General features: G+C 39.5%; 1 protein-coding gene across 3 annotated transcripts; it reads left to right on the top strand.

Moving 5' to 3' along the window:
- Positions 1–2,248: 2,248 nt before the first annotated feature.
- On the top strand, positions 2,249–25,558 carry LOC139122745 (metabotropic glutamate receptor 3-like). 3 transcript variants are annotated; one of them, XM_070688426.1, is made up of 7 exons: positions 2,249–3,308; positions 14,553–14,827; positions 18,330–18,458; positions 19,147–19,313; positions 20,443–21,288; positions 24,727–24,879; positions 25,408–25,558. In XM_070688426.1, exons 2-7 carry the CDS (start codon positions 14,563–14,565, stop codon positions 25,549–25,551), a joined length of 1,704 nt encoding a protein of 567 aa, XP_070544527.1. In that variant the 5' UTR covers positions 2,249–3,308; positions 14,553–14,562; the 3' UTR covers positions 25,552–25,558. The 3 variants fall into 3 exon arrangements, with proteins under 3 accessions (XP_070544527.1, XP_070544528.1, XP_070544529.1); XM_070688427.1 differs by lacking the exon at positions 2,249–3,308 and adding an exon at positions 8,031–8,185; XM_070688428.1 differs by lacking the exon at positions 2,249–3,308 and adding an exon at positions 14,179–14,334.
- The last annotated feature ends 15 nt before the right edge of the window (positions 25,559–25,573 follow it).

The following is a 25,573-nucleotide window of genomic DNA, read 5'->3' as shown; positions in this document are numbered from 1 at the left end:
ACTTTATAGCATCAAAATAAGCTTGCTTTACACATTTTCCCCTATCGGTAACCTATACAATGTAGAATATAGAAAGCAGACGTTTCTCATTAATGATCAGGCAAGTATATCAATCTTTAATCAGGAAATACTGAAAAATGTACTCAGTACTAGCCTCTAACATAAGGCTTGCCACGTCGAATAGCTGATCATTCTCGTCTGAAGATCACAATACCGTGAAACACATAGTGTAATGAGATTTTAGTTTCTACTTGAAACCACCTGTATTATTATATATATATATATAATATATATATATATATATATATATATTAATATATATATATATATATATATATATATATATGTATAGGTAATTGTACGGGTTCGAGTGGGTTTACAATTCTAAACCTCACGGCTTTAGCTGGCATGTTGTAAACCGCACGAGGCCGAAGGCCGAGTGCGGTTTACAACTTGCCAGCTAAAGCCGTGAGGTTTAGAATTGTAAACACACGAGAACCTGTACAATTACCTACTTATACCACGAAAAAAGAGAAAATTTGAAAAATATCATTGCCTAGTTGTGCGGTGCTATCAGAATGATCAATTAGCATTGCGCCTTAAAACACCTGGTGCCATTAGGGATTGAAATTCTGACACAATAGCATATTATAATACAGCTTTCTCATTGGCTAACAAACTGACTGCACTGATCCAGGTGCACATCAATTTGCCACGTGGTATGCTGCATGTGCATGTCACTGTGTATCGGCCAGGCCACCAATATGGACGCATACTCATATATCTCCGACACAATGTATTCAAGCGAAGTGGAAAGGTTTTGCTCGCAGTTTGACAGAGCGATACCACTGGATGACGGAGAGGATTTAACCTAACGGCAAAACAGGAACGTTAAAGATTTCCTGCTCCCGTGAACAGCACACAATTGACTGAAATACAAGAATCTCGCGTACTTCAAAATACACGCAGGTCTACCCGGTCAGGCGTGTCAGTGTCGGATGTATGGGGACGTACCCGAAGCGAAAAACTTAAAACAACTGAAGTTAAAACCAGCGAAGTATTCAGGAACCGACCACATTTGTGGATGTGTGGAATATCTGGATATCATACCGGCCATTAGGGCAGGTTAGTTTCATTTCTTTTCTCACATTTTCCCGGCGTGACCGTTATCGTTTCTTCCATCGTGTTTTTGAAAGGCCACTTTAATATGACATGATAATATTTGAAACGTTCGATGCAATGGGTCTATCCCGCCCGCTGAGTGTTGTCCTTTGAACGGAGTTTCAAGAGTGGGATTCCATTACTTTCCGCTCAAATGTCATTCCTTTTCGACGGCAATATTTTTCAATTATTGATTATTTTCATTAAATTCAGATTGCTGCAGCAACTTCTTTGAATAAGAGCTTCGATGAACAACTATTTAAAGAATGCACTAGTCATTGTCTTGATGAAGAATTTCGCACGTTCACTGCGTATCAGCAGTTTCCTGCAGAAAACAGTGTCTAACGCTTAACAATCCCACAACCTGTGACAAAAGTTGATGTAAAAGTTGAAAAGTTCCATTCTCCGTGCTGCTCGTCAGATACCACTACGTTTAATAACCTGGTACACAAGTTCATCAGGCCATATTTTCATTCAAAACAACACGGTGATAAATTGTCATTGAAATGTAATTTCGCTAGTTCATTAAAAGTTGCCATGTGTACAATCTGCCAGATGTTTGATTTTCGTTTGTATGTAGATAAGTAAACCTTTACGCGTGCATTGATATGGAAAGTAGTAAACCTTACGACTGTATTCATATGATAATGAAGTCTATTCATTAAACTGTAAGGTTTACTAATTTCCATATCAATGGACCGTAATGGTTTACTTATTTGCATAAGAACAATTGGTGTTGCCATAATAAACGTACGGTGAGAACAATGTGTCACATGACCATGAGTGGTATAAATATATATATATATATTATATGTGTGTGAGTGTGTGTGTGTGTGTGTGTGTGTGTGTGTGTGTGGTGTGTGTGTACACAAATACCGGGTATGAATATACATATCTTTACTATTATTGTTGTATTAATTCGTAACTCCACTAAATGCTTCAATACATGTCAACAAAATTGAGTAGCCCCCCCCCTTTCTTGTTCTCCACTTTTGAGCAACCCCCCTTGTAGCTTTCGATTTTTGAGTGACCCCCCCTCAGATTCCTCCGACCCCCCGGGCCATAAATAATGACGGCTCCCTAAGGTCATGTTTTACGAGAGACCATTAGGAGCGTCATCATCTGGCATTGCGTTTGTTCGATTCGTTTGTTGCTCTGCGTTTTTTCTTGATTTTGAAATTGTCGTTTGCATGGTTTTATTTCCACACTGCACCGCTGTTGTACTTTCCTTTAGCGACACTTTCTCTTTGGATTAAACTTTCTCACCTTTCGCCATTTTCCCATTCACACATTAAACACTGTTACCGGTACTCTACCCCACCCATGCATTAAACCACGAGGGTAATAAGTTAAAGCGTCAGTCACGTCATGTGAAGGACACGCATTTGTTGTTGTAAGAAAATGGTCTTGTTCTTCGTGATATTGTTATCGTAGTTGTTTATACTTGTTCTTTGAAGGCTGTCGTGGTTGTACAAAACTGGGATATGCTTCAGGAATATCGCGAGGTACACGGCTCCATAACTCCATGGCTCTTACATTTATGTATACTATGGGGCGTAAGAGTTCGACCGTGAAAAGGGTCAGCCGATGTGATTGTTTCGTAAACTCAAGCATTGCAGCTTTGCATATGAAAGTAAGATCAATTCAATACAATTGGCCCTTGTATTCCTCGACGCGTCGTAAAGTCACAAGCAGTCTGTGGTGTTTATTCCAGTCACGTCAACTTTCTCCACTGCTATACCGCAGGCGCATGTCGTCCAGGCAGAAGTTATGAATCATAAATGATATACGGATGATTAGGCCAAAAACGGACGAGTCTGCAGTTCTTTGATAGTTTTAGAGGATAGATCGCTCACCGGTCGCGAACCCGTTCGCGCACGGGCTAGTTTCTGTTCGAAACACAGCTGTACCAAGTACTGCCTCACACGAGTAAGGCATCGCTGTGTGACTCATAATAACGCACGCTGTGATTCTCAAGGTACTACATGTAAGCATTACCAGGTCTCGTTCACCAGTCGTTGGAGCTCGGCAGACGAATCGTCGGCGAATGGATGTTGGAACATAGCGTCAGAGCTGTCACACCGACCGCAAAACAGTCCACTTTCAACTTCTCACCTTGACTGGAGTCCATTCACGCTGAACTCTTCGTAAGTACACACCATATATATAAAAGACTCGACACTGGAATCGTCCTTTAAACGCCCTTTTACAAATGTGGCGCAACGAACAGCGGGTTCTCATTGTGTCAGTACATTTTTACTGCCAAGCATATATTGAGCAAACTTTTTCACGCTATAAACAATGCTTTGTTTCCGGGTTTGCCTGTTTTATATGAAAATGTATATGAGAGAGAAAGTGACTCGGCTATATGAATCCCATTTTAGCGAACGCAGCACGCGTATACACCGAATGGGGTCTATAATTAATAGTTGTTTCCCCATAAAATTTTTTGATTGCCAAGTTATCAATAATCTCCAGTGCTGCTTCAGTGTCACAGATGTGAATCTGTTTTCGATTAGAACCCCGATACATGTGTACAAATGAAATTCAAAAACTGCAAGCAATGGAGTCACAACTCAACCATACTATGTTGAAAGTATTTTTTTTCAAAGATTGCAAATGTATGTCATCACTGATGAACGATGATGATGACGGTGATGATGATGATGACCTTACTGTTGTTGTTGTTGTTGTTGTCGTTATTGTTGTTGTTGTTGTTGTTGTTAGCACAGGTTGTAGTGGCGGTAGCGTTCCAATGGACTTAACTATAAATGATTAAATGTCCGACAGTTGTAATAACACGGATAATTGGATGGTGAAGTGATGTGGATTTAATCTGCAAATGTAACCTCATCTACTTTCCTTTTTAAGTTACACACTTGTTTTTATGAGTAATTTGTAATACTGCAACATTTATCTGTAGGGCCATGACACTTTTTAGAAAAAAAATTGAAAACTATGAAAATCCAATCATATCAAATTAGTTCCAATGGTGCTTTTGGCCTGTTTGTAAAATTGAATGCAGTTTCTGTTCCACAGTCTTAAAATCATGTAGACATTCATATCTTTCCACTTGTCAACACATTATGTATGCGAGCAACGTCCAATTTTTTCTCATTAATTGGTAGCTAAAAGTTAGTCTGGACTAGAATTAATTTTGTCTTCAATATCATGATTGCAGGTTGTGGACAATTCGTTTTGTTTACTATTCTAGAATAATGCTTCGAATTCTATATAATACATGGTCAAGAAGAAAAAGACAATATATTTGTTGTCAAGTACAAAAAAAATCAAAATGTCACTTAAAATCAGCCATCACTTTGTCGTCTTACTAAACACTTGATGCATTTGCTTGGTGTAAATCAGTATGAGGAACACAGGTAACGAAGGCGAGTTTACAATAACGACACATGGTAAAAATGAACTGTCAGATAAAAAAAAAACTTTGAGAAGTTTTCATACGGATTTGATTTGGTGACAATGAAAGTAAATATGTTTCTTCAGTTTCCCTGCAATATGCTTACATCTTCAACCATATGTCAACCGCTGGGCGCCATTTTACAGAAATGGTTGCGAGAAAATGTCGTCTGATAGAAATCAAAATCCAACAGGTGTTTCCAATATTTACGCCTGCCACTGCACACCCTAATAAAAGAGGGTCTATGCTGCCACATACAACAATTCTTCAAATGAGGAAATCAAAAACTGCCATTTCGTCTTCCTCGGATAAGACGGAAATACAAGGAAGTAAAATAGAAATAAATAGGCACTGAGAGACGGTCATCCGTCGCTGGACTGACCCAGGTATATACTCGTGGGTCATGGCTTGATTTCCGCCTTGCAAAAGTGATAGTACGCAACGCGTCAATAGCCGTTGCCTTACAGACAGAAGGAAAAGCAATATCAGTCGTCGAAATTACGAAAATGACCGCACTGCGTACCTTTCCCTGAGTTTCGTTGTGCACCGCTAGAAAGGATAAACGTATAACCCTGGATTTTTCATGTGTCGGATAACATATCCCTTATCGCCTTCACTTACAATTCTCGCTTAACTATGAAATGCTTCAATTTGAACAAATCGCAAAACTCCGCTGTCCGTCTCATCCTTCAAGATAAGAAGCACGAACAAAGAAAACCTCCATCTTCAAGTAATTGAAGTCCATTCGTTTTTATGCAGATGGGGTTTAAGCAAGTTTAGATTGAAACACAGTCCCTCCAAAATGCCTCGGGTCGCTGACTCGCTGTGCTCATATGCGTTGATCTGAACAATATCTCCTTTGAAGAATTGAACAATATCTATTGCCATACGCGTTTTTTACTTTAATCTGATATCATATTGATTCAACCGCGTAGTCATATTAATTAGAAACAAAATATCAGAAGTTAAAACTGTTGTGGAAGAATGCTTCCTTGAGAAACTTGATCCCTCTATCGATTTAACTGCCAAACACGTTTACTTCATAGAAGTACTTCCTGTAAGCTTTTATACAGTACTGCTAAATCTCGAAATCAAACAACAATGAACGCTGTTCAGTTACGATAATGTTTTCTTTAATTGAAACTACTATGTAAGCCACTTTTATATATGAAATATTAAGCCCTTGTACAGTTGAATGCTGGCCAACAAAAACTTTCGCAATCCCGCATACGCTTTAACTCAAGGGAAATGTTGAAATACTTACATCTTAAATATCTGACAGAAATGTATCTCACAAACTGTGGTAAAACTTTGTGTGCATCATCATGCCGCACTGCACTTAATTCATGGTTTCAGAACAAAGAAAACAAAAAATTCAAATATGTGTAACAGTACATTTTCTTTGTCAGTCCTTCGAAATGTTACACTCGCAAGATATTTTCATGATTTCGAGGTCATGGCTACGAATACCAGTTACGGCTGTCATTAATCAGCCATAGAAGTCCAGTGTTCCTATTTATATGATAATAAAATTACATAATATAATAAATATATATAAAGCTCTTTGGACAACAGCAGCTATAAATACAACAATAATCATGGCATGATACTGTTACGATTTATAATTTATATATATATATATATATATATATATATATATATATATATATAATATGTATACAGAATATTATACATATGGGTATACATATGTGTGTGTTTGTGATCTGAATATATGTTTATATATGTTTGTGTGTGACTGTTTGTGTTTATTTATTCGCATCTAAGTGTATATGAATGTCCGTTAAAATGTATGAATCAAAAAGAGTGCATCAAAACGTTCACAAGACTTATACAGAGCGTCTTAGCTTTGGCTAAAGCCTGTGATTCTAGTAATTTCACTTGTACAGTTGAAAATACGTGAAAGGGGCGAAAGCGATCAATCATGGAGTAACTATTATATACCAGCTGGATTGCTTTCAGACCGCGTTTGCCATGATCCGTGATGAATTTCTGCCAACTTGGGCTCAACAAAGTACATGAAATAATAAAAATACATGCATCATAAGCTATTTTAGCTCGAATTTATTTACATATACCAACTTTAACCAAGTTTTGAGGGCGCCAGCAGGACATGTTAGATCGACGTGCAGATCAGTCTAGTCGAGGTCAGACACGAGGGACTGTTCATCGCCTACATCGGCAGATGTGGACCCTTACGCTTTGGGACAGCCTCGGGGTAGACGCTTATACAGGGGTTAGCAAAATTTTCGCCAGGTGTCGTCTGTTCTTCTGGTTTATTGATCGGCCGACAGTGTTCAGCTTTCTGTATCGCCCCCGAAGACCCTGCATGCGATTATATATATATATATATATATATATATATATATATATATATATATATATATATATATATATATATATATATATATAATAATGATCGGTTAATTGCAGTGTTCCATTTTGTTGGCAGAAAACACAACACAAAATTATTCTCAAATCTGAACATGATATGATTTGCACTACAGAATACGAAGGCGAGTGTGCGTCTTAAAGATATAAAATAATTTCTAGCCCGTTTTTCTTTTCAAAGTGTCCGTGCAGAACTATATGCTTAGCCTTGGTAGGTCATACTCGTTTGGAACAGCTTGGTGCCTGGTATTTTGTTTTAAAATAGGCTTAGATCATGGACAACACAGCAGGGGAATACCTCACGGGAGACTTGTATGCGATGTCTCTATCAAATTGCATCTTTTGATGTGCATTTTAACATACGTGATATATTAACGGCATGAACGGTCAAACTGAATTTTGTAAGTGTCGCGCACTGAGCAACATTCCACATTCGCGATATTGTTCGCTGATCTGTGGTTTGACGCGCTGCACTTCAATCTTTTCTTGAGCAAGTTGGCGGTGTCATCCTTCAAATTTCACAGAAAAGTGACGTGAAAATAATATCAAAGTATACGGGCGTACAGGAGAGCTGTTCTGAATGCTCATCTACTCGTTCGTTCGCTCGCTTCCGCAGGATAGATATAATAACTATGTATATAGGGTGCGGCATTGTACGTTAAGTAAAAGAGACCCTCAATACATGTGCAAATTGCCAATTGGATATTCAACTTTAGACTGGAGCGAGGCCGACCCAAAATTAAACGGCGTTTTCATCCTTGACCTGCCAACTTGAGGACACAAAAATAAAATGTCCGTTGTCAGCAACAAACAATTCAGTACTCGTTAATGCCCAGTGAGAGTTGGTATACCTTTACCTAGTATGCATACAGTTGAAACAGAAATTGATTCGACTGTATATTCAAATATAAGGCTAATCTCTGTGTAAAGCCAGACCTCACCGTGGGCTGACGAAAGAGACCAGAATAAATAATACAACAATTCATATGTAAAATCCCTGCGTTGTGAATACAATGTGCGCGGTGGCAGAAAGCTGGGAGTGTCACCATGCCCTTCATGCGTATGGGCAAGGACTCTTCAGTCTCGCATATTTGTGTTTCAGTGCATATAGTTCAGTGGGTGATTGGGTCGACAACGTGCTGCCCATGCAGACAGGACGTGAAAGCTTGTAATTTCGTGAAAGTTGGCGGACAACAGGTGGGTGTCAGCCATGAGTGCAGTAATTGACGTTAATGTGTCAAACAGCGTCGAGGCAATGTTTTTGCCGTAATTTTGTATATAAGATTGAAACTGATTTTTGACAATATCGTTGTCATTGACAATATTAATTACCATTGGTGCTATATAGAGATATTTGAACGCCAATGGTGCAGGTGGGATTCAGGCTTAGACGGACAGCATAATTTTATGTTCCGACATTTTTAAAAACACATACGATCAAATGTGCGAGGTATGGACATATCAACTCCCTGATTGCTGCCACTACTCGCTGGTAATCTTCTGTCCTGAAGCAGACTTGTCTTGATGCGTTCCGATATTCACAACTTAGCCCCACGGTCATGGTCACGACCAGATGAATTCATTTCTCCATCTCCATGTAGTTGCAGTGGCTGCATCTTCGGTTGTGCAAGCAACACCAATATCACATCAACCTACCTCGACACAATCTCTCTCTCTCTCTCTCTCTCTCTCTCTCTCTCTCTCTCTCTCTCTCTCTCTCTCTCTATATATATATATATATATATATATATATATTCTCTCTTAACGTTTTCAGTAAAGAAATGTAGGATGGAAACACTATAGTTTTAATAAGGTCCAATTTTCCCCGTCAGGCCGACGTAATATTGAGAACAGAACGATTAATTGTTTCATTTATGTATGATTGTCACCGTTCACGTGTGTGATGCGCCTCTGGCTAGAAGTCCCTTTAATAGTATGAACATGCACTATCTCTTCTAATTGGTTTTCGACATGTTTCATGGTATAAGGGGACATTGTTCTCGCGTCTAACTCTCTTTAACAAATGACATATGTAAATAATTTTGAAACATTGCACGACCGAGTATGTCCGGTTTCTTGGAATTAATTATCTCGATTCTGGATGTACCCTCACCATAACGTTGCTGATAGCCTTGAAAGTAAACACTAGTGACCTTATTTTAAACGGGATTTACCCGCACTTCCGTCGTTGGCAACGGCTGTTGTGCTCATATACACCTTAATGTAATTTGTCGAGCTTCGCCTTGCAGACCTACCTGAGTAAAATCTAACTGCATCAAACAAGACACAATGTTTGTTTGGAAGTGTTGAAAATCTATAGTTAGAACAGAGAGCCTAATGCTGCGCGTGTGTTTGATTGCACGAGAAGCCGTGGCCCAGGGAGGGAGGGGTATACAAACCCTGCGCGTGTGCGTATAACTGTCACCCTGGGCTGGCTACCATATAAACAAGTCATTGACAATGACATAGTCCCCACTTGTAATAGGAGTATTAGTCTTGATGGAGCAGGGAAATGTGGTCATTAAGAAGTATCACTGGAGTGTATATGTTGAGATCTATAGGCACATAGGTCTATGTCGTTGTTCCCAATTTGAAACACATGAGGCATGTCTAAGTTGTGGTTCTAAATCGGGAAAAAAGATCAGACCTCTAGCTGTATTGGCCAGCCAAGAAATACATATGCGCATAATAAATGAGGTACAAGATGTGACATCTTAAGGTCTAATATCCTATCAAAATTGAGGGGTATAGAACTTGTGGTTACTGAGTTATGCATATATATGTATAATCAAGATCAAAGGTCATCGACGTCATGTGACATTAAGAAAAAAATTGTATTGCAAATTAATCCCTATATGCCAAAAGCAGACCTCTAGCTCTATTCGCTTGGCCAGAATTAGATATGTGCATAATTAATGAGGTAAAGTGTGTGTTGTCATTAGGTCTCCCATCCTACCAAATATAAAGGACATAGCACTTTTGGTTACTTATTTATTGCATAAACGTATATTTTAGGTAAAAGGTCATCGAGGTCACATGACATTTTGTCAAAAATTTTCTATCTTATAGTTATCCCTATATACCAAAAATCAGACATCCAGCTCTATTTGCTTGCTCAGAATTAGATATGTGCATAATTAATGAGGTACAGTATGTGGCGTCATAAGGTCTCCCATCATACCAAATATGAAGGGTGTAGCACTTGTGGTTACTGAGTTATGGACAAATATGTATATTTGAGGTCAAAGGTCTTTGAGGTCACGTGACATTTTGTCAAAAAAATTGTATTGCTAAGTTACCCCTTTATACCAAAAATCAGACCTCTAGCTCTGTTGGCTCGCTCAAAATTAGATACATGTATGTGCATAATTAATGAGGTACAATATGTTGCGTCATAAGGTGTCCCATCATACCATATATGAAATATATGAAGGGTGTAGCACTTGTGGTTACCGAGTTATGGACAAATATGTATATTTGAGGTCAAAGGTCACCGAAATCACGTGACATTTTGTCAAAATGTCTGAGATATCTGCGTGAACGGATGGACTCATGGATGGATGAACGGACGGACATGACCCAATCTGTAAGCCCCCTGCTCCTTGGGGACTAAAAACTGTGTCACTGCATCCTTTTTGCAATATGAATACGATGAGAAACGAAATTTTTATTTTTCTTGGCCTTATACATGGGAGTCTATAGAGAACTGACTTATACATGGGAGTCTATGGAGAACTGCCTTATACATGCAGGGCTCGAAATTAACTTTTTTCCCTGGTGTTCCCATTGGGCTACCATTTTTTGAAGTTGGTAACCCAACGACAAGGTCTGGTAGCCCATGCATGAATTGAAGAGGGTTTTTTTGTAAAGGATATTTTTATTTATATCTATACAATGAACAATTTATTTTGCATGATTCTATCCAGTAAGTGAATTTTCTAGTCATTTGACATCAATACCTGCAGATCATAGCATTAGGAGAACGGTATAGCATGTGCAGTGGAAAACGGTGACGCCTCAAAGTTTGATGGCCTACACAGTGAGGCTACCAACAATTCTCCATGATCTGTACACACGGAGATCACTCACTGAACTGAAGGAAATTTCTCCTGTACACAGAACAACTCGGTCCATATTCCAAAATTCTGGCAACATAGTTCTGATAATCAGAATTTTCTGATTTCTCACTGTGAATAATGAGAAGATTGTACGCTTCGGAAAGCGTAATTTGTGGATGGCCCGACAGTTTTTTCTTTGCAGTTTGAATAATTTTGTGTTTACAGGGGTTTTACGACTTATCCGGACACCAAACTTGCTAATTACCCAGCAACTTGGCTGATGATATTGAGACTTCGATCAGTAATTACCAAAGCACTTTGGTAATTCACCTCAAACTTGATACTCGATCTGGCTGCAGTAACTCCATGGGTGGCAAAGTGTAAACACAGACGCCGACATCTCAGTGCATACAGTGATAGCATAAGCCAATTTGAGACATGAGTTTGCACTCAAAGTTTTCAACAGTGTACCCATACAAAAATTGCTGAACAAAGTGATGAAAATGGCACAGGACAAATACAACTTGCATTGCAGTAAACCTGGCCACTGCACCAAAAAGGTTTCTGTAACTTCAATGGACATCATGCCTGATTGAACAGTCCTACTTAAATATACTTTTTTCCGCTCAATTCGTGCTGATTTAGGCACAATTATTGAACACCACTCAAACTTTCAATCTCTTTCCTAAATCGACTTACACCCGAAGAAATTGTAAAGGAAGCTAGAATACAGAAAAGATTTTCAATCTCTCTACATGAACGGGCATTCCTCGATCACATTTATGCTGATAGACAACCATTGCCAAAAAGGCAGCAAAACGATTCCGAGCTAAACTGACACAGTATTTCATATCCCTGCATCAGATGAAATTGAAAACACAATCCCATCAGTGACATTTGGTAAATTTTCACATGAATCATGTCTTGAAATAAAAAAAAGTGAAACAAAGACGTCTTGTACTTTGCCGATCAACAGCACAGTGTGAGCTGTGAAGTGGCATCTGCATTGCCTGCACGTAAAAGCAACTCAGCGTACTCAGTATCAAATGGTCTGCATCTTATGAAAACAACAACTGGCAGTGAAAGTTGTAATAGTCACCGGTAAAAACTCTTCACAGATGAAAGGATAATTGCTTCAAATGAATGAAACTGCAGGTTTTAGAGGAGGAAAACCAATGGCGGATGCGTGGAGTGGGAATATTCTATTTAGGTGACGGAGACGGAGGGTCATAGGATTAAATAAACTGGATAATGTAGGATTTTCCTCACAATGCTGTAACAGAAATTCCAATGTCCCCTTGTTTTAACGTTAGTAATAGTTTTTCTGCTCTGAAAAGTAATTTAACAAACTCTAACGACCCATTATACTCTCCTAACCTCTCCATAGTTGAGTTTTACATGTAACACGGACGAACAGCACACATGTACATATGTTGGTTTTACTGAGGAATGCTGTTCAGTGGAATGCCAACCCCTGGTCACAAATTAGTTTATGGCACTAGTATGATACTTATCAGTGACTTTGTATACACATTGTGTACCCCATGGAGCACTCATGCAGCCAGATCAAGTATCAAGTTTGAGGTGAATTACCGAAGTGCTTTGGTAATTACCGATCAAAGTCTCAATATCGTCAGCGAAGTTGCTGGGTAATTAGCAAGTTTGGTGTCCGGATAAGTCGTAAAACCACAGTAATAGGGACTGATAAGTTGTGATTAAATGACTATGAAAGTGAATTTTCATTGGCCATCATTTCCCGAGCCTGTCATCAAAGTACGTCAGTTCAGATAATGATATGTTATTGAAAGTTTGTCACAATGAATTCGACATGTCCTTTCTGTGTCCAGCTGGGTTGACTGTATGAGCGTTGGTCATCTCACAGCGATCAACATCATGTCGCCCACTTAGTACTTTCATGTCCCAGGCTTTGGTAGTCCGTGTGGGCTACCATTTTATGGGTTTTGGTAGCCCCAGGGAAAAGTTGGTAGTCTGTGGACGCGGGACTACCGCTAATTTCGAGCCCTGTACATGGGAGTCTATGGAGAACTGCCTTATACATGAGGGTCTATGGAGGTGTAAACTAAAAAGTCCTCTAACACGGCCAAATTTGATCACATTGTGAAATAAATCGACGTGCATCTGTATGGGGTAGGGTACTATCCTTGTGCAAAGTTTGAAAGAAATTGACCAGGGCATGTCTGAGATATCTGCGTGAACGGACGGACGGACGGACGGACGAACGGACGGATATGACCCAATCTGTAAGTCCCCCCGGACTTCGTCCGTGGGGACTAATAAGCGACTAACCACAGTCCCTGTGGACTAACCAATGATGTCATCATCGATATCATCTGTTGCCTTTCACCTTCCTCCCTATCTGCCTACTTAACATTACGCCATGTTGGTAGCCAAAACGTTCGCGCTATCTCTCAAGGTGGAGAGACTACTCCAAAATTAAAATTATATCGTCATTTTCCTAAGTTTGTGTATGCTATGCTACAATTAGTTATACATTCACAGAAAGAAAAGAGGAAGAGATTTTGTCGAAAGTACTCCATACCAAACACTGCTCCTCCTGAGTAGAGGAGAAAATTTGCTCCCGTGTTGGCTTTTAAGACACATCTTCATAGAAATATATGCTACACCATTTGATTCTATGCGGTTCACACTGCTTGAACTCATGTAGGCAGTTGATTAAGGCTGAGGTATTGCTATTTCCTGCTGTGTAAAGTTCGAAAACAGGCATTCATAAATGAATTTTAGATTGTATGAGGAAAACTGTGTGTTGCTGACCATGCAACGAAGGTACGTAATACTATATATGCGTGTGTGTGTGTGACTATAATATATATATATATATATATATATATATATATATATATATATATATATATATATATTCTAGCACGGTTACGTCACGATTTGTCTATCACGGCTACTCTGCGTAACGTTAATTTTGTTTTATATTTTCTTACAACCTTAAAGGACTTGGCGACTTCGGGATTTTTTCTTCAACCGTTCTCTCATTTATAATTATTCAAGCAATGGAGAATCTTGAAGTTTTCTGTATCGTCATTTCAGCTCGTGTGTGCTACTATCATCGTTTTAGAATCCCGAAGAAAGTCCTCTTTGAATTATTAGTAGTCTTCGAGTCTTATCTGTAACTTAAAACCAATGTTTCGCAACATCTCTCAAACCCACTGACTTTTACTTCAGTCTCTGTCCTTAAGGAAAACATCATGGTTGACTGACCTATTCACAACAAACTGGATTTGAAAGTATAGTTTAGTAAGTTTCCCCTGCTTCCACCTATAGTAAACTTTACTGGTACGTCATTATATTGACGTGCTTGTCTACAGCAAATTTCAAACAAGCACGCATTTCATTCACTTTCGCCTCAAGTTCGTTGCCTAGCCTGAAGCCGTGCAGTTGCATTGACAGACCTTTCACTTTAGATACGTACTGGCTGAGTTTATATTTTATAAATTTTGTCTTGTATTTTTTAGCTTTCACAGAATGGAGACGAAGAAAATCGCGTTCGCCGTTATTTACTTGGCCCTACTAGTAACCCACCTCTCTGAAGCCCAAAACTGCAGCCAACCACAAAAGGGAATCCTGGACGGCGAAGTCATCCTGGGGCTTCTGTTTCCGTTTCATTCCAGCGAGGATGGTAAATGTATCAGCTCCATTTCCGATGTGGATACCATCCAAATCTTGGAAGCCGCAAAGTTTGCTGTTTCCAGGTTTAATCAACGTTACAGCATTCCAGGTCTGAGAATAGGTAAGGCAAAGTGTAATTATAATTTAATAGTACTGCCAATGTTTTCAGTCGGTGGTGACTGTTTATTTCTTTACAGCTTTGATCATACCATCGATAGTGGTTACTACCTGTGATCAAATCGCCTGCTTTACTTTCAAGAAAGAATGCTTGGGATTGAAAAAACGAGAACACCATAATATGTGATGACACTATGTTCTTCACCTTGTCCGAAGATCATCCTAAAGCCAAACCCGTCAGAGTGTCAGTTTTGTCGCGCATGCGTCTGGCGTTGTTCAACTCGTTGCATATCACTTGGTCGGCAGTCGCAGTGTCAAATTTGGTTTACATTTTTTTTATTGAAACTATATGATTTTTAGTCAGGAAGGTGACGACAAGTGAATCAGCTATTTTCATTACCTGCACATAGTGTACGTGACTTTTACGCCCTGGTATTTTCGTCAGTATGAGTCTGCGAGTTTTATGTAACAACAATTTGTAGCCGCCAGCCATATTTTAAAAGTTTCTGAATAATACTTATTTTTTAAGCAAAACTCTGCACCTGTCAAACAGCAAAATCTCGAGCTTTCACTACCAATGGCCACAAAAGAACTCAGCGGTAAGGTCACTTCCAGAGCCATTTCAATCTTGCATTTGGCCACAATCCCTCTTTTTGGCAGAGAGACGGTAATTTGGCCTCCTCAAAGATAATCCTTCAGTATAATACTAATATCGACACATTGTTCACCATCTGTTGCCAAGGAGACATTTGGGGATGCGTAGTGCTTGAAGATTTTCATTCGTGACATTATAAAATGGCAACCTACCCTAATTTATGGACTTTGATTGGAAAAAAGTAAGCCTACATTCTCACTGCATTGCCCTCAGTTTTGCAGAACTTGATGGCTGACGAAAACGCGTGACCTTTTCGCGGTGTCATTGCTGACAGATTGAGTATTTAGTATTGAAGAAACTTAAAATGTAATTCTATCAGACTGCAACGGTACCGTAAAAGTTTTTATGCAGGCTCGTTTGGGATGGAGTGCTAACGGATCCACAGCGACTTATGATGTGCAGCGTCTCGGAAGCTGTTATCCAATTGGTTAGCTGAATCTTGCCGTTATCAGTGAATAATACAAATAGACTCTCTAAGTCGCTGTGAATTGTGGCAAGCGACCAATTATATATAACCTTGCGAGCACGCTGCACATCAGGAGAGGCTACATGCTGCACACTATTCCACCTTCCATGAAAAGCTGGGCGAAAAGTGGGCGAAAAGAAGCTATGCAAAATGAAGCGCCCTCACACGCTTCTCAGCTTTTGCCAAGGAGCAATGGATGCAAGGAGGGAAGACGACCCGAGGTGGACTTTCGTTCGCCAGTCTCCAGTCAGCAGTTTTAGATATATGATTCAGCCTGGTTGACAGACATCATCAACTGCTGTGACCACAGTCCCCTGTGATCTATTCCGCTCTTGGACTATGCGCCCCAGAGACGTGTGTACTGTACATATGCCTGAGAGGCATATGTACACAAGTCTATGAGGCGCATAGCCATAGTCCGAGAACGGAATAGATCACAAGTTACTGTGCTGTGACATAGTTTACAGAGATGTTATGAAGTAAGTACACAGCAAGACAGGTGAATTTAACCACGGTCCCTCCACAAACAGTGTACTGCACTGCAGCTAGGGCTAGCCCACAGGTGATAGAAGGGGCCCCGTCTCAATACTACACTGACAACTCCGGGCCCCTGTGGGCTAGCCCTGCGTACGATGCCGTATGTTCCCGGCATTTAATATACGGCCCGGGTATACGGCCTCCCACTACAATGGCCGTATATTAAACGCCGGAAACACACAGCATCGTACGCAGGCGTGGGCATGCTGCCGCACTAGTTCAATCATGATTGTATTACATGGTAGGGAAAGGTCATAGAGGCACGGGCTCTCGACTCAATGCAGACGATCGCGAACCGCCAGCCGTCACTGATGCAATAGAATATTGCATCAGTGAAGGCTGGCGATTCGCCTGCATTGAGTTAAGAGCCTGTGGTCCGCACCACACAAAATAAGTCAGGGGAAAAGCTGTGGACTATGGAACTCCAGTAAGTCTGTGATGTATTACTATGATCCCTTTTTCCACATATTCTTGAAGAATCCCGACCATGGAGGTATACCTCCATGCCCCCACACAGCACATTTTAATACTATATCAGATTTTCATCATTGCCAAAATGGTCAGATAAAAATTCCCATAGTTGTTGAATGACCCTCCCTTCAGATTCACAGGGAACTTACAGGCACCTGGTCGGTCTTGTTTTAATGTGTTGACTTAAACATAATATTATATATTATAGCTCAAACATGGGAAGATGAGCCTGAGGGTAGGTGACCATTTGCCTGACGTAAGGGGGCAAATTGTCTCCTGCCCCGAGGGTACATAGTCCTTGTTTGGGCTATAATTGTTTTTATTACATGCCTCTCTTACACAGCTTTCATTCAGAATATTTAGGTTTATTGGTAAATGATAATCAAATGCTTTATTTCCATCTCAGACGAAAATCCGTTAACAATGGAATGATTTTCATCATCAAATGGTGCAATGATATATTTAAACTACTGTTATGCGGTTTATCAATTTTTTTTTCAAAACATGAAATTTCAACATTTTCACATCAAAAAAGTTGTCAAGTTGAAAGTAGTTCCGGTTCACTTTCAGTCCAATGATGACTATGCCGCCCGCAACGTCATCGACGAGTTACCATTGAATCCTATAGAGCACGCAACGTTTGATACACAAGGCATGTAAAAAACTGAAAAATACTAATGTGTTGTTGCTGTTGTATCAGTTATTGCAAACATCACCATGTAAAGGAACCCTACAGTAATTGGGTAGTATTGAGTATTTGCTGTGAGTACTAGCGTGGTCCCTCCACAAAGGCTGGGAGTACAGTGCAGTGCCAAACATTTTACACCCTTGCTCAACGATGCCAGTGTGATTAAAACAACAGCAACACATTTACTGCAGTATTCTTCAATTTTGTTTAACCCTTTGAGCGCAAAAGTCTATTTTTGTCCCCTTCATAAAATAATCCCAGTCAATTTTTCTCAGATTTTTGCCAAAATTTTGAGAAAAAACCGTAGCAAATGAAATGTGATGTCCATTTGGTCCAAAATTATCAAAACATTACAGAAAAATTCATAAAAATTGGTAAAATTTTGCACTAAAATTTTGGCGGGAGAAAATTACAGCGCTCAAAGGGTTAATAGCAAATAACAACATACACAAGAACAAACAAACTGATGATTAAGTCCTCTGCATTCAGACACAATCTGATTAAAATCAGATGTAGAGTACGGCGACGTCTTCTTATATGCGTACGTGGTATTCTCTTGCTGTCGCCTCTCGGGGGCGACAGCGAGAGAATACCTCGTATGCATAAGAAGACGTCACCGTACTCTACATCTGATTTTAATCAGGTTGCATTCAGACACAAACTTCAAGCACACCTTTGTTCAATTATAGGTTTGGAAGCCTGGGACAGTTGTCGATCAGAAGAAATCGCAGTGGAACGTTCTCTGCTATTTCTAGGAGACAGGGTCAATGTAATCGACAGCAATGGTGATGTGTGTCCAAACAGAAAACTTCGCATAGGTAAGAGTTTAATATTGAATGATTTTTCTTTCATGCTGGCAAAGAAAATTTGTTAGACCAGCCACTGCCAGGTTGTACAATCAAAATCAGTCAAAAGGATTGGCAGTGTGAAAACATCACTGTAGGTGGATTCAATGTATTCTTGCCAAAGTTCTGTATTTCATTTTCGAAAAGCAAAAAAATGTCTGTTATTGCATGGTTTTGAAGGTTAATAAAATGCTATATTCAATTCTCACCAAGAAATAATGTGTCATAGAGTACCTTGTGGGCCGGGATTTTCGGTGTCTCATATGAATCTAATAGAGCAAGGAGGATTTGTCCCCACAAATTATTACATTCGCCGTGCAAATTGCTGATAATACTAGTACAAGACACACCAGGAGTTCAAACTACAGGATTTGGTTCTAGGGCAGTCACCCCCTGGAGATAGTACAACAATAAGCCAGCCACTTGCCTGAACTCTATAACCCAGCCCTAACTGGTTAACACCCAGGGGGTGACAATCCTCACATCACCATTGTACAGTTTAGCTGACTGAACTGTGCCCATTAGTCACCAGTTGAACCAGCTGGTTTAGCCTGGTTTAACTTCACGTTTATAAAAATGATTAGGACTGGATGATGGGGGAATGGTGATCTTGCAGGACTTAGTTGCAGTAATTATAGCTTTGTTCGCAAAACTCACACAGGAATGGTGGCCGATGAAATAAGTAGCACGTCACGAGCAGTTGCTTCCTTGCTGACTAATGCATGGACACCGCAGATATCATATGGTGGAACTGCTCCTGACCTCAGCGATAAAGAAAAGTATCCATATCTGCTGCGCACAGTTCCATCAGATAAATATCAGGCACAGGTGAGAATGAATTCCAAGTATGTGACCTCTTCAACGAAACAAGCTACATTCAGTGACACGTACTATTTTTCCTGGTAGGATAATCCTTGCAGTGAAAAACCAACATAGACTGTTTGAAAAATTTTTTATCAAAAAATTAATTTAATGGGCCAGTAACTTTGGATGATTTTTTTTACAATTTTTGTTTCTTAATGTTGACCATAATTGCTTGTTCTACTCCCCAAAGCATGATGAGATACTCAGTATTCAGCTTGTCAACTCCGCCTGTACATGTACAGACAGCATTGTTTCATGTTGACAAGTGAAATCTGGTTCGGACAAGTTTCCAAATGTAAACAATAACAGTGTGTTTGACACGTTTCATGTTGACAAGTGAAATCTGGTTCGGACAAGTTTCCAACTTTAAACAATAACAGTGTGTTTGACACATGTAGATGCTATGTAATATTGACAAGCTGAATATACATATTTCAACATGCTTTTTGAATAAGAATATGATCTTGCAATTTACATACAAAATAAAGATCATGAAGAAATCATCAAAAGTTTCTGATCTTTTAAAAGGTCACTGGCTGTAATTTAATTGATAATATTGTTTTGGTTTAACAAGTAAAAGTTTCCTTCATAATGTGTTGAGTCTGAGAGCATCTTGGAAAACTGCAGTATGCCTATTGTGTATAAATAGCAATGCTGTTGTTGACAATTGAATTCTAGAACTGAAAGTTATTTGTCAGCAATAATACTGGACATTTCTCCCATCTGTGCACTTTTGGTGTGTTTAACGCTCGGCATTTAAACATGATGTTGGGAGTAGAACAAGGAATTTATTTCACAGACAGCACCAAAATTAAGTCAAATACATGAAAAGTTATACAGCAATGATGTAGGCTAAACATTGCTGCTGGCTATCAGCCCTGAATGAGTGCCAAGATACATCTGACAGAAGTGTTGCTATTGTTCATGATCAAATTTTTATGTGATGAAAGCATTTGACAACTGTGTGTTACTATGGACCTTTTCTAATAGGGTCTATCATAGTAGTCATAAACAATTCTTCCAAAGTACTAAATAGCTGTATACAAATGTTAGTCAATAAACTACTGTTAATATCTTCCACACCTCTTCCCAGGCTATGGTGGACGTTGCTAAGAGAATTGGTTGGAAGTATGTCAACGTCATCTACACGGAAGAAGATGACCACCAGAGGGCGTTCCAAGCATTTAAAGACATTGCAGGTGAACAGGGCATATGTTTTGCAAATGAACACGGGATCAAGCAGAAGACAACAGTCTTAGCAGCGTTTGAAAGTTTCTTAGCAGACTTCAGCAGGAAGCCAAATGCAAAAGCAGTTGTGGCCTTTGTCACCCAGGAGCATGCTGGGTACCTTCTCAAAGCGGCGCAGGAAAACGGGCACTTGGACTTACAGTGGTTTTTCAGCTACGAAGGAATGACAAACCCGATAGTTCTGATCCAAGGGGCGCCGCTTGCAGCTCGTGGCATGATGGGTATGGCGCCCGCAATTTTCACAGTCAACGTTCAGGACTTTGACGACTACTTCAGAAGCCTTACCCCGGAGACAGTCAGCACGGAGTCAAATCCGTGGTTTGCGGAATATTGGCAGGAGAAGTACCAGTGCAATCTTCCAGGATCATCCAAGTATCCAAGTCAATGTGATCAGACTGCTGTTGACTCGCACAGTAGCAGTTACATTTCCTACCCATATATTCCAACTACGCTGAATGCCATAGACACATTCTCCTCTGTCGTCAGGGACCTCCACGACTCCTTGTGCGGAATAAACCACGCCGGCGTCTGTGATGAGATGCTGACTGTCGACTCGGATGAATTGTTACAGAAGTTAAAACAAGTGACCTTACAAGCCACAGATAACATGATGGAGGTCAACTTTGATGAGAACGGTGATATTGCTCCCATATATGACATTGCTAATTATAACGGCTCTGTCTTCTCTCTGGTAAGTGATGCCCACGACCTTAAGGTAGTAGAACGTGCCTCGGGGACAGATATTCGGACTCTCAAACTTTTATAATTCTTTTCTGATATACCCACTTGTGGGGGTTCACTTTAAAGCTCTCGGTGTAAGAAAACTTTTTACCAGCTTAGTTTTTTTGAAAATCTGAATTTTTTTTTTCTCTATAGAGTTCACACAGGGATGGCTGCCATTTTAAATTTTAAATATCGGTAAATCTTGGGTTATTTGTTTCTCTAGTACCAAAATTTGCACGGTGACCCCCGATTTTGATTCTTGATTTAGTAGGAGAATGGCCGAAAGTTTCACTGAGGAAAGTTTGAGCAAAAGTTAAAGTCTTTCACTTTCGAGGCACATAATACCTTAATGTCATGTGATTCTCATACATATTACATGTAACAATGCTATTGAGAAAGCATGTGAGGTAGGGCCAAATTTTTATTCTTCTATGAAGGAAAGGGTGCTGTATGAGTGAATACCCAGGGTATATGAATTGCCCCTTCTGTCTTGTTTAAACAAAATTGATCAGTAAACGTAACTAATCATGCTAATCGACACTTACAAAGAGTGATAAGATTTATACGATTAAGGAAATATCTCTTTTGTAGTAGAATAATGGCAGAAGTGCACATACCAGTAGTACATGCACACCCAGTGCATGTAAACTATGGTAGTTGTAATTGTTGTGCACTGTTGTTGTAGACAGTTAAATTCAAATTGAGACCCAAATTTAATCATCATAACAAACAATGCAGGACACACAAATTCAGCTAATGTTGCAGACCTTATCTTTTGAGGCGAGCGATCGCTCCGCTCGCCTACCGCTCGCGCAAATCAAATTCCGCGAGAGCGATTAGCCGCTCGCGCCACGGCTGGGACTCAAGTTTTGGAGACCAAAGGCACACTACACGTTGTATCCAAAATGTAACATACTCTAATCTCCTCCGATCGACGCGCGAAGCACAGTGTAGCCATGGATGTAAAAAATAGACATCCATGGTGTAGCGTATATTGTGCTTTCAATATTCAGTTCACTTCACTTCAGCATGAATTACGTTCTCGGCAAGCACATTCTAGCAATGGAATGGATCGATTTAGGTGCAACAATGTAATACAGTATTACAATACTACTCGTCTAGTGATAGTGTATCGGCGGCGGGCCTATAGCACTTCAATATAGCACCATTACGGTTCGGAATTTATACACAAATGTACAAAGTACAGCCCTTCATTCTCACATTCTCAAACCAACTCCGTTTTCTTGGCTGCCATATTCTTTCGAAGTGTTCAAAACACAAACGGTTATCCTGCCGCAGCAAGATTTCATAGGAAAAATATGCGTGACAAACGAGGATCATATTGCTTATAAAGCTATCGAGATCGAACGTGGAGAAAATGTCTACGACATGATGACTGGGACTACACGTCGCAACTCGCGGAAACAAATGCATAATCTCTATTTAAACAGTTTAGCCTGAGCGACTGCTAGGTCTCTTGGTCCTTTGAAAGCTTAAAATAATTAAATTGACTCTGAAAAGTTGGAGAGATGCCCGATACTTCAAAAAAAAGATCACGAAACGATCATGAGTTCATTCTACCGTAAAACTTTAAAAGACGTACATTTTTGCGACATTTTGGCGTACAGCATAGGAGTTTTCTGTGACTGTCGTAAAATGGTACCTCTTGCCCTCGGCCCTCTAAGCCTTCGAGTGTACACACCGCGGATCGTGTACCTCGACGTGGCTGTTATGATAAATTCGTTTTGTTTTGTGAAATGTAAACTTGTGATCACTTCGATATATCGCGGTAACAATCGGCCAAGTTAACTTTGGTTGCAAGACCAACGAGCATGCAGAATGTTTCAGCGGGCCGCAAACGTAAACAAATGAAACATAACTTGACTATGGACTGCTGGTAGCACGATTCAGTGTAAAATCTAGTTCTGTTCGCGTACTCGGCGTAGCTCAAACTATGGAGGTAAAAAAATACCTCCATGTTCAAAACCAAACATGTTTGATGACAGCACTGTTGTCTTGGTAGGTTTTTGTCTAAATGCCAATATATCTAATGTGCATACCATATGGTATTTTTAAAAGGCTTGTATGAAAAAAATCATGAAAAAGTTACACGTCCTTTTAAAAAGTATAACTTCATCTATTTATCCATGAATACAACAGAGGCCACATTTCTGCATATTTATTGTTCGAAAAATGTTGAAAGTTAGCCAATATGCTATGAACATTTGGGTGGGAGAACACTGCTTATCCTGTTCCATCTATCAAAATACATAACCCATACACAGTACTACAGATTGCCCATAATCCCGGCCCATAATACATCATGATTTGTACCAACGTAGATTCCCCTGTGAAGTCTACCATGTCTCCCATGTGTAGATAAATTCTTGGACTAGTTGTAAAAATTCTGAGTACTTTTAAAGACACAAAGGAATAAGAAAATTGTGTTTGATTGAGAGAGGAGATAGCATTTTTGCAAATTTTCCACTGATTGTGTCCTCAGCAATACAGAATAAAGTGATTGAAAGTAGTGAGACTCGTTGCACCAGTTTTATGAAACAAAAGGATATTGATTTTTTCCAAATAGAAGACGAAAGAAATTTACATGCTAACTTTTTTCAGAGAATGACCCCTTCAGTTGGTCATAACTTGCTTCCCAAAACTGTGGCATTTGTAGTACCAGCAGAATGTGACTTTTATGGTTATTTAACAGTTTCTTTTAAATTTATACTACAATATTTCAACGTACTTTTAATAAATATAATTAATCAATTATCTTGAGTCTGCATATTATTGCTTTTATGCAGAACTGAAAAAGTTATAAGAAAATTGACGTCATTGGTACAAAGCAAACACGATTGTGGGTAATTTATTGTACTGTGCCATATTTTCTCCCTTCTCTATTACATAACAATAAGAAAGACGGCTAGTGCATATTGTTTTCATAATAAATTTTATTCATGCACTCTCCATACTGTTTTCAGGGGACCTGTTCAGTCACTCTCCTAATTTAAGCAGTGCCATATTCAAATCACAAGAGATGACACTTTTTTTTTCACTCACCTGACTATTTTCAGGGGAGCTGCTAAATCACTCGCCTACCACTCGCCCGGATAGCTTCAGGAGAGTGAATTTTAGCTCTCCTGCCATTTTCAAAAAGTAAGCCCTGATGTTGACAAGCTGAGTACTAGGTATTTCAACATACAGTGGGAAGCAGACCCAGAAACTGTAGCTTACACATGGTACAAAAACCTGTAAAAATTGTCAAAGTTACCTTTTATGAGCCTTCAATAATTTTATACAATAATCTTTCCATACAGAAAACACCAATACAAGCTTGATCCATATAAAAATTCAGGCCTTCCTTTTTCTGCCCTCTAGAGTTGACCTTGTCTTTCTTTTACAGGTTGGCAACTGGACTTCTGGCATCTTGAGCTTGGATGTCAGCAAAGTGACCATGTGGGTAGGTGATGACCCCAAAACAGGGTCAGACCTACCTGTGTCCGAATGTGGCAGTCCGTGTACAGATTCCCAGTGTGAGACAGCTGAGGAAAAGAAGGTTGGTCAGATATTAAGTGTCAAAAAATCTCAAAAGGATCTTGTGTTGTCTTATGTACTTGATCTGTAGGCAAGGAATTCATAAAATACCATAAGTACGCTCAAAATTATCTTTTATTTTGCATATATGATTGTTAACAATTCTGGCATTCTTATCAAATTGCAACCATAATGATACATTTATTTTTAGCATTTCAATATTGTATATAATGATATTCATAGCTGTTTGCAAGTATGACTTTATAAGGATTGGTTTCATTTGAAAATACACTTTTCTAATGTATTCGACCCAATATGACGGCAATCTAAAATATTGTACAGACTGCCGGTACGCTGTGCTATATTTTTCAAGTGACAGCAATATCTGGTTATTTAGAACTAAAGAAGCTGCTCTTTTTAAAAGCAACAGAGAAAGTTAGTTTTGTAGAAGGAATTAATTGCGCATTATTGAATATTCCTCTTCGGACATAACTCTTCCAATACGAAGGTGTGTCTCTCTCATGTAATTCTTCTGGCCTGTACCATGTAGGTGTACATTCCTGGCGATGTGATCCTTGGTGGTATTTTCCCAATCCATGGCAAAGGCAGCAGTGATCAAGACTGCGGGACACTGGATGCAGAGGGCGTCATTCAGTTGGAAGCCATGTTGTTTGCACTGGAGCAAATAAACTAAGACAGCAACATACTACCAACCA

The sequence above is a fragment of the Ptychodera flava genome, chromosome 22 (genome assembly GCF_041260155.1).
Source record: "Ptychodera flava strain L36383 chromosome 22, AS_Pfla_20210202, whole genome shotgun sequence".
NCBI classification, from domain to species: domain Eukaryota; kingdom Metazoa; phylum Hemichordata; class Enteropneusta; family Ptychoderidae; genus Ptychodera; species Ptychodera flava.
This window is presented reverse-complemented; position numbering and strand designations above follow the sequence as displayed.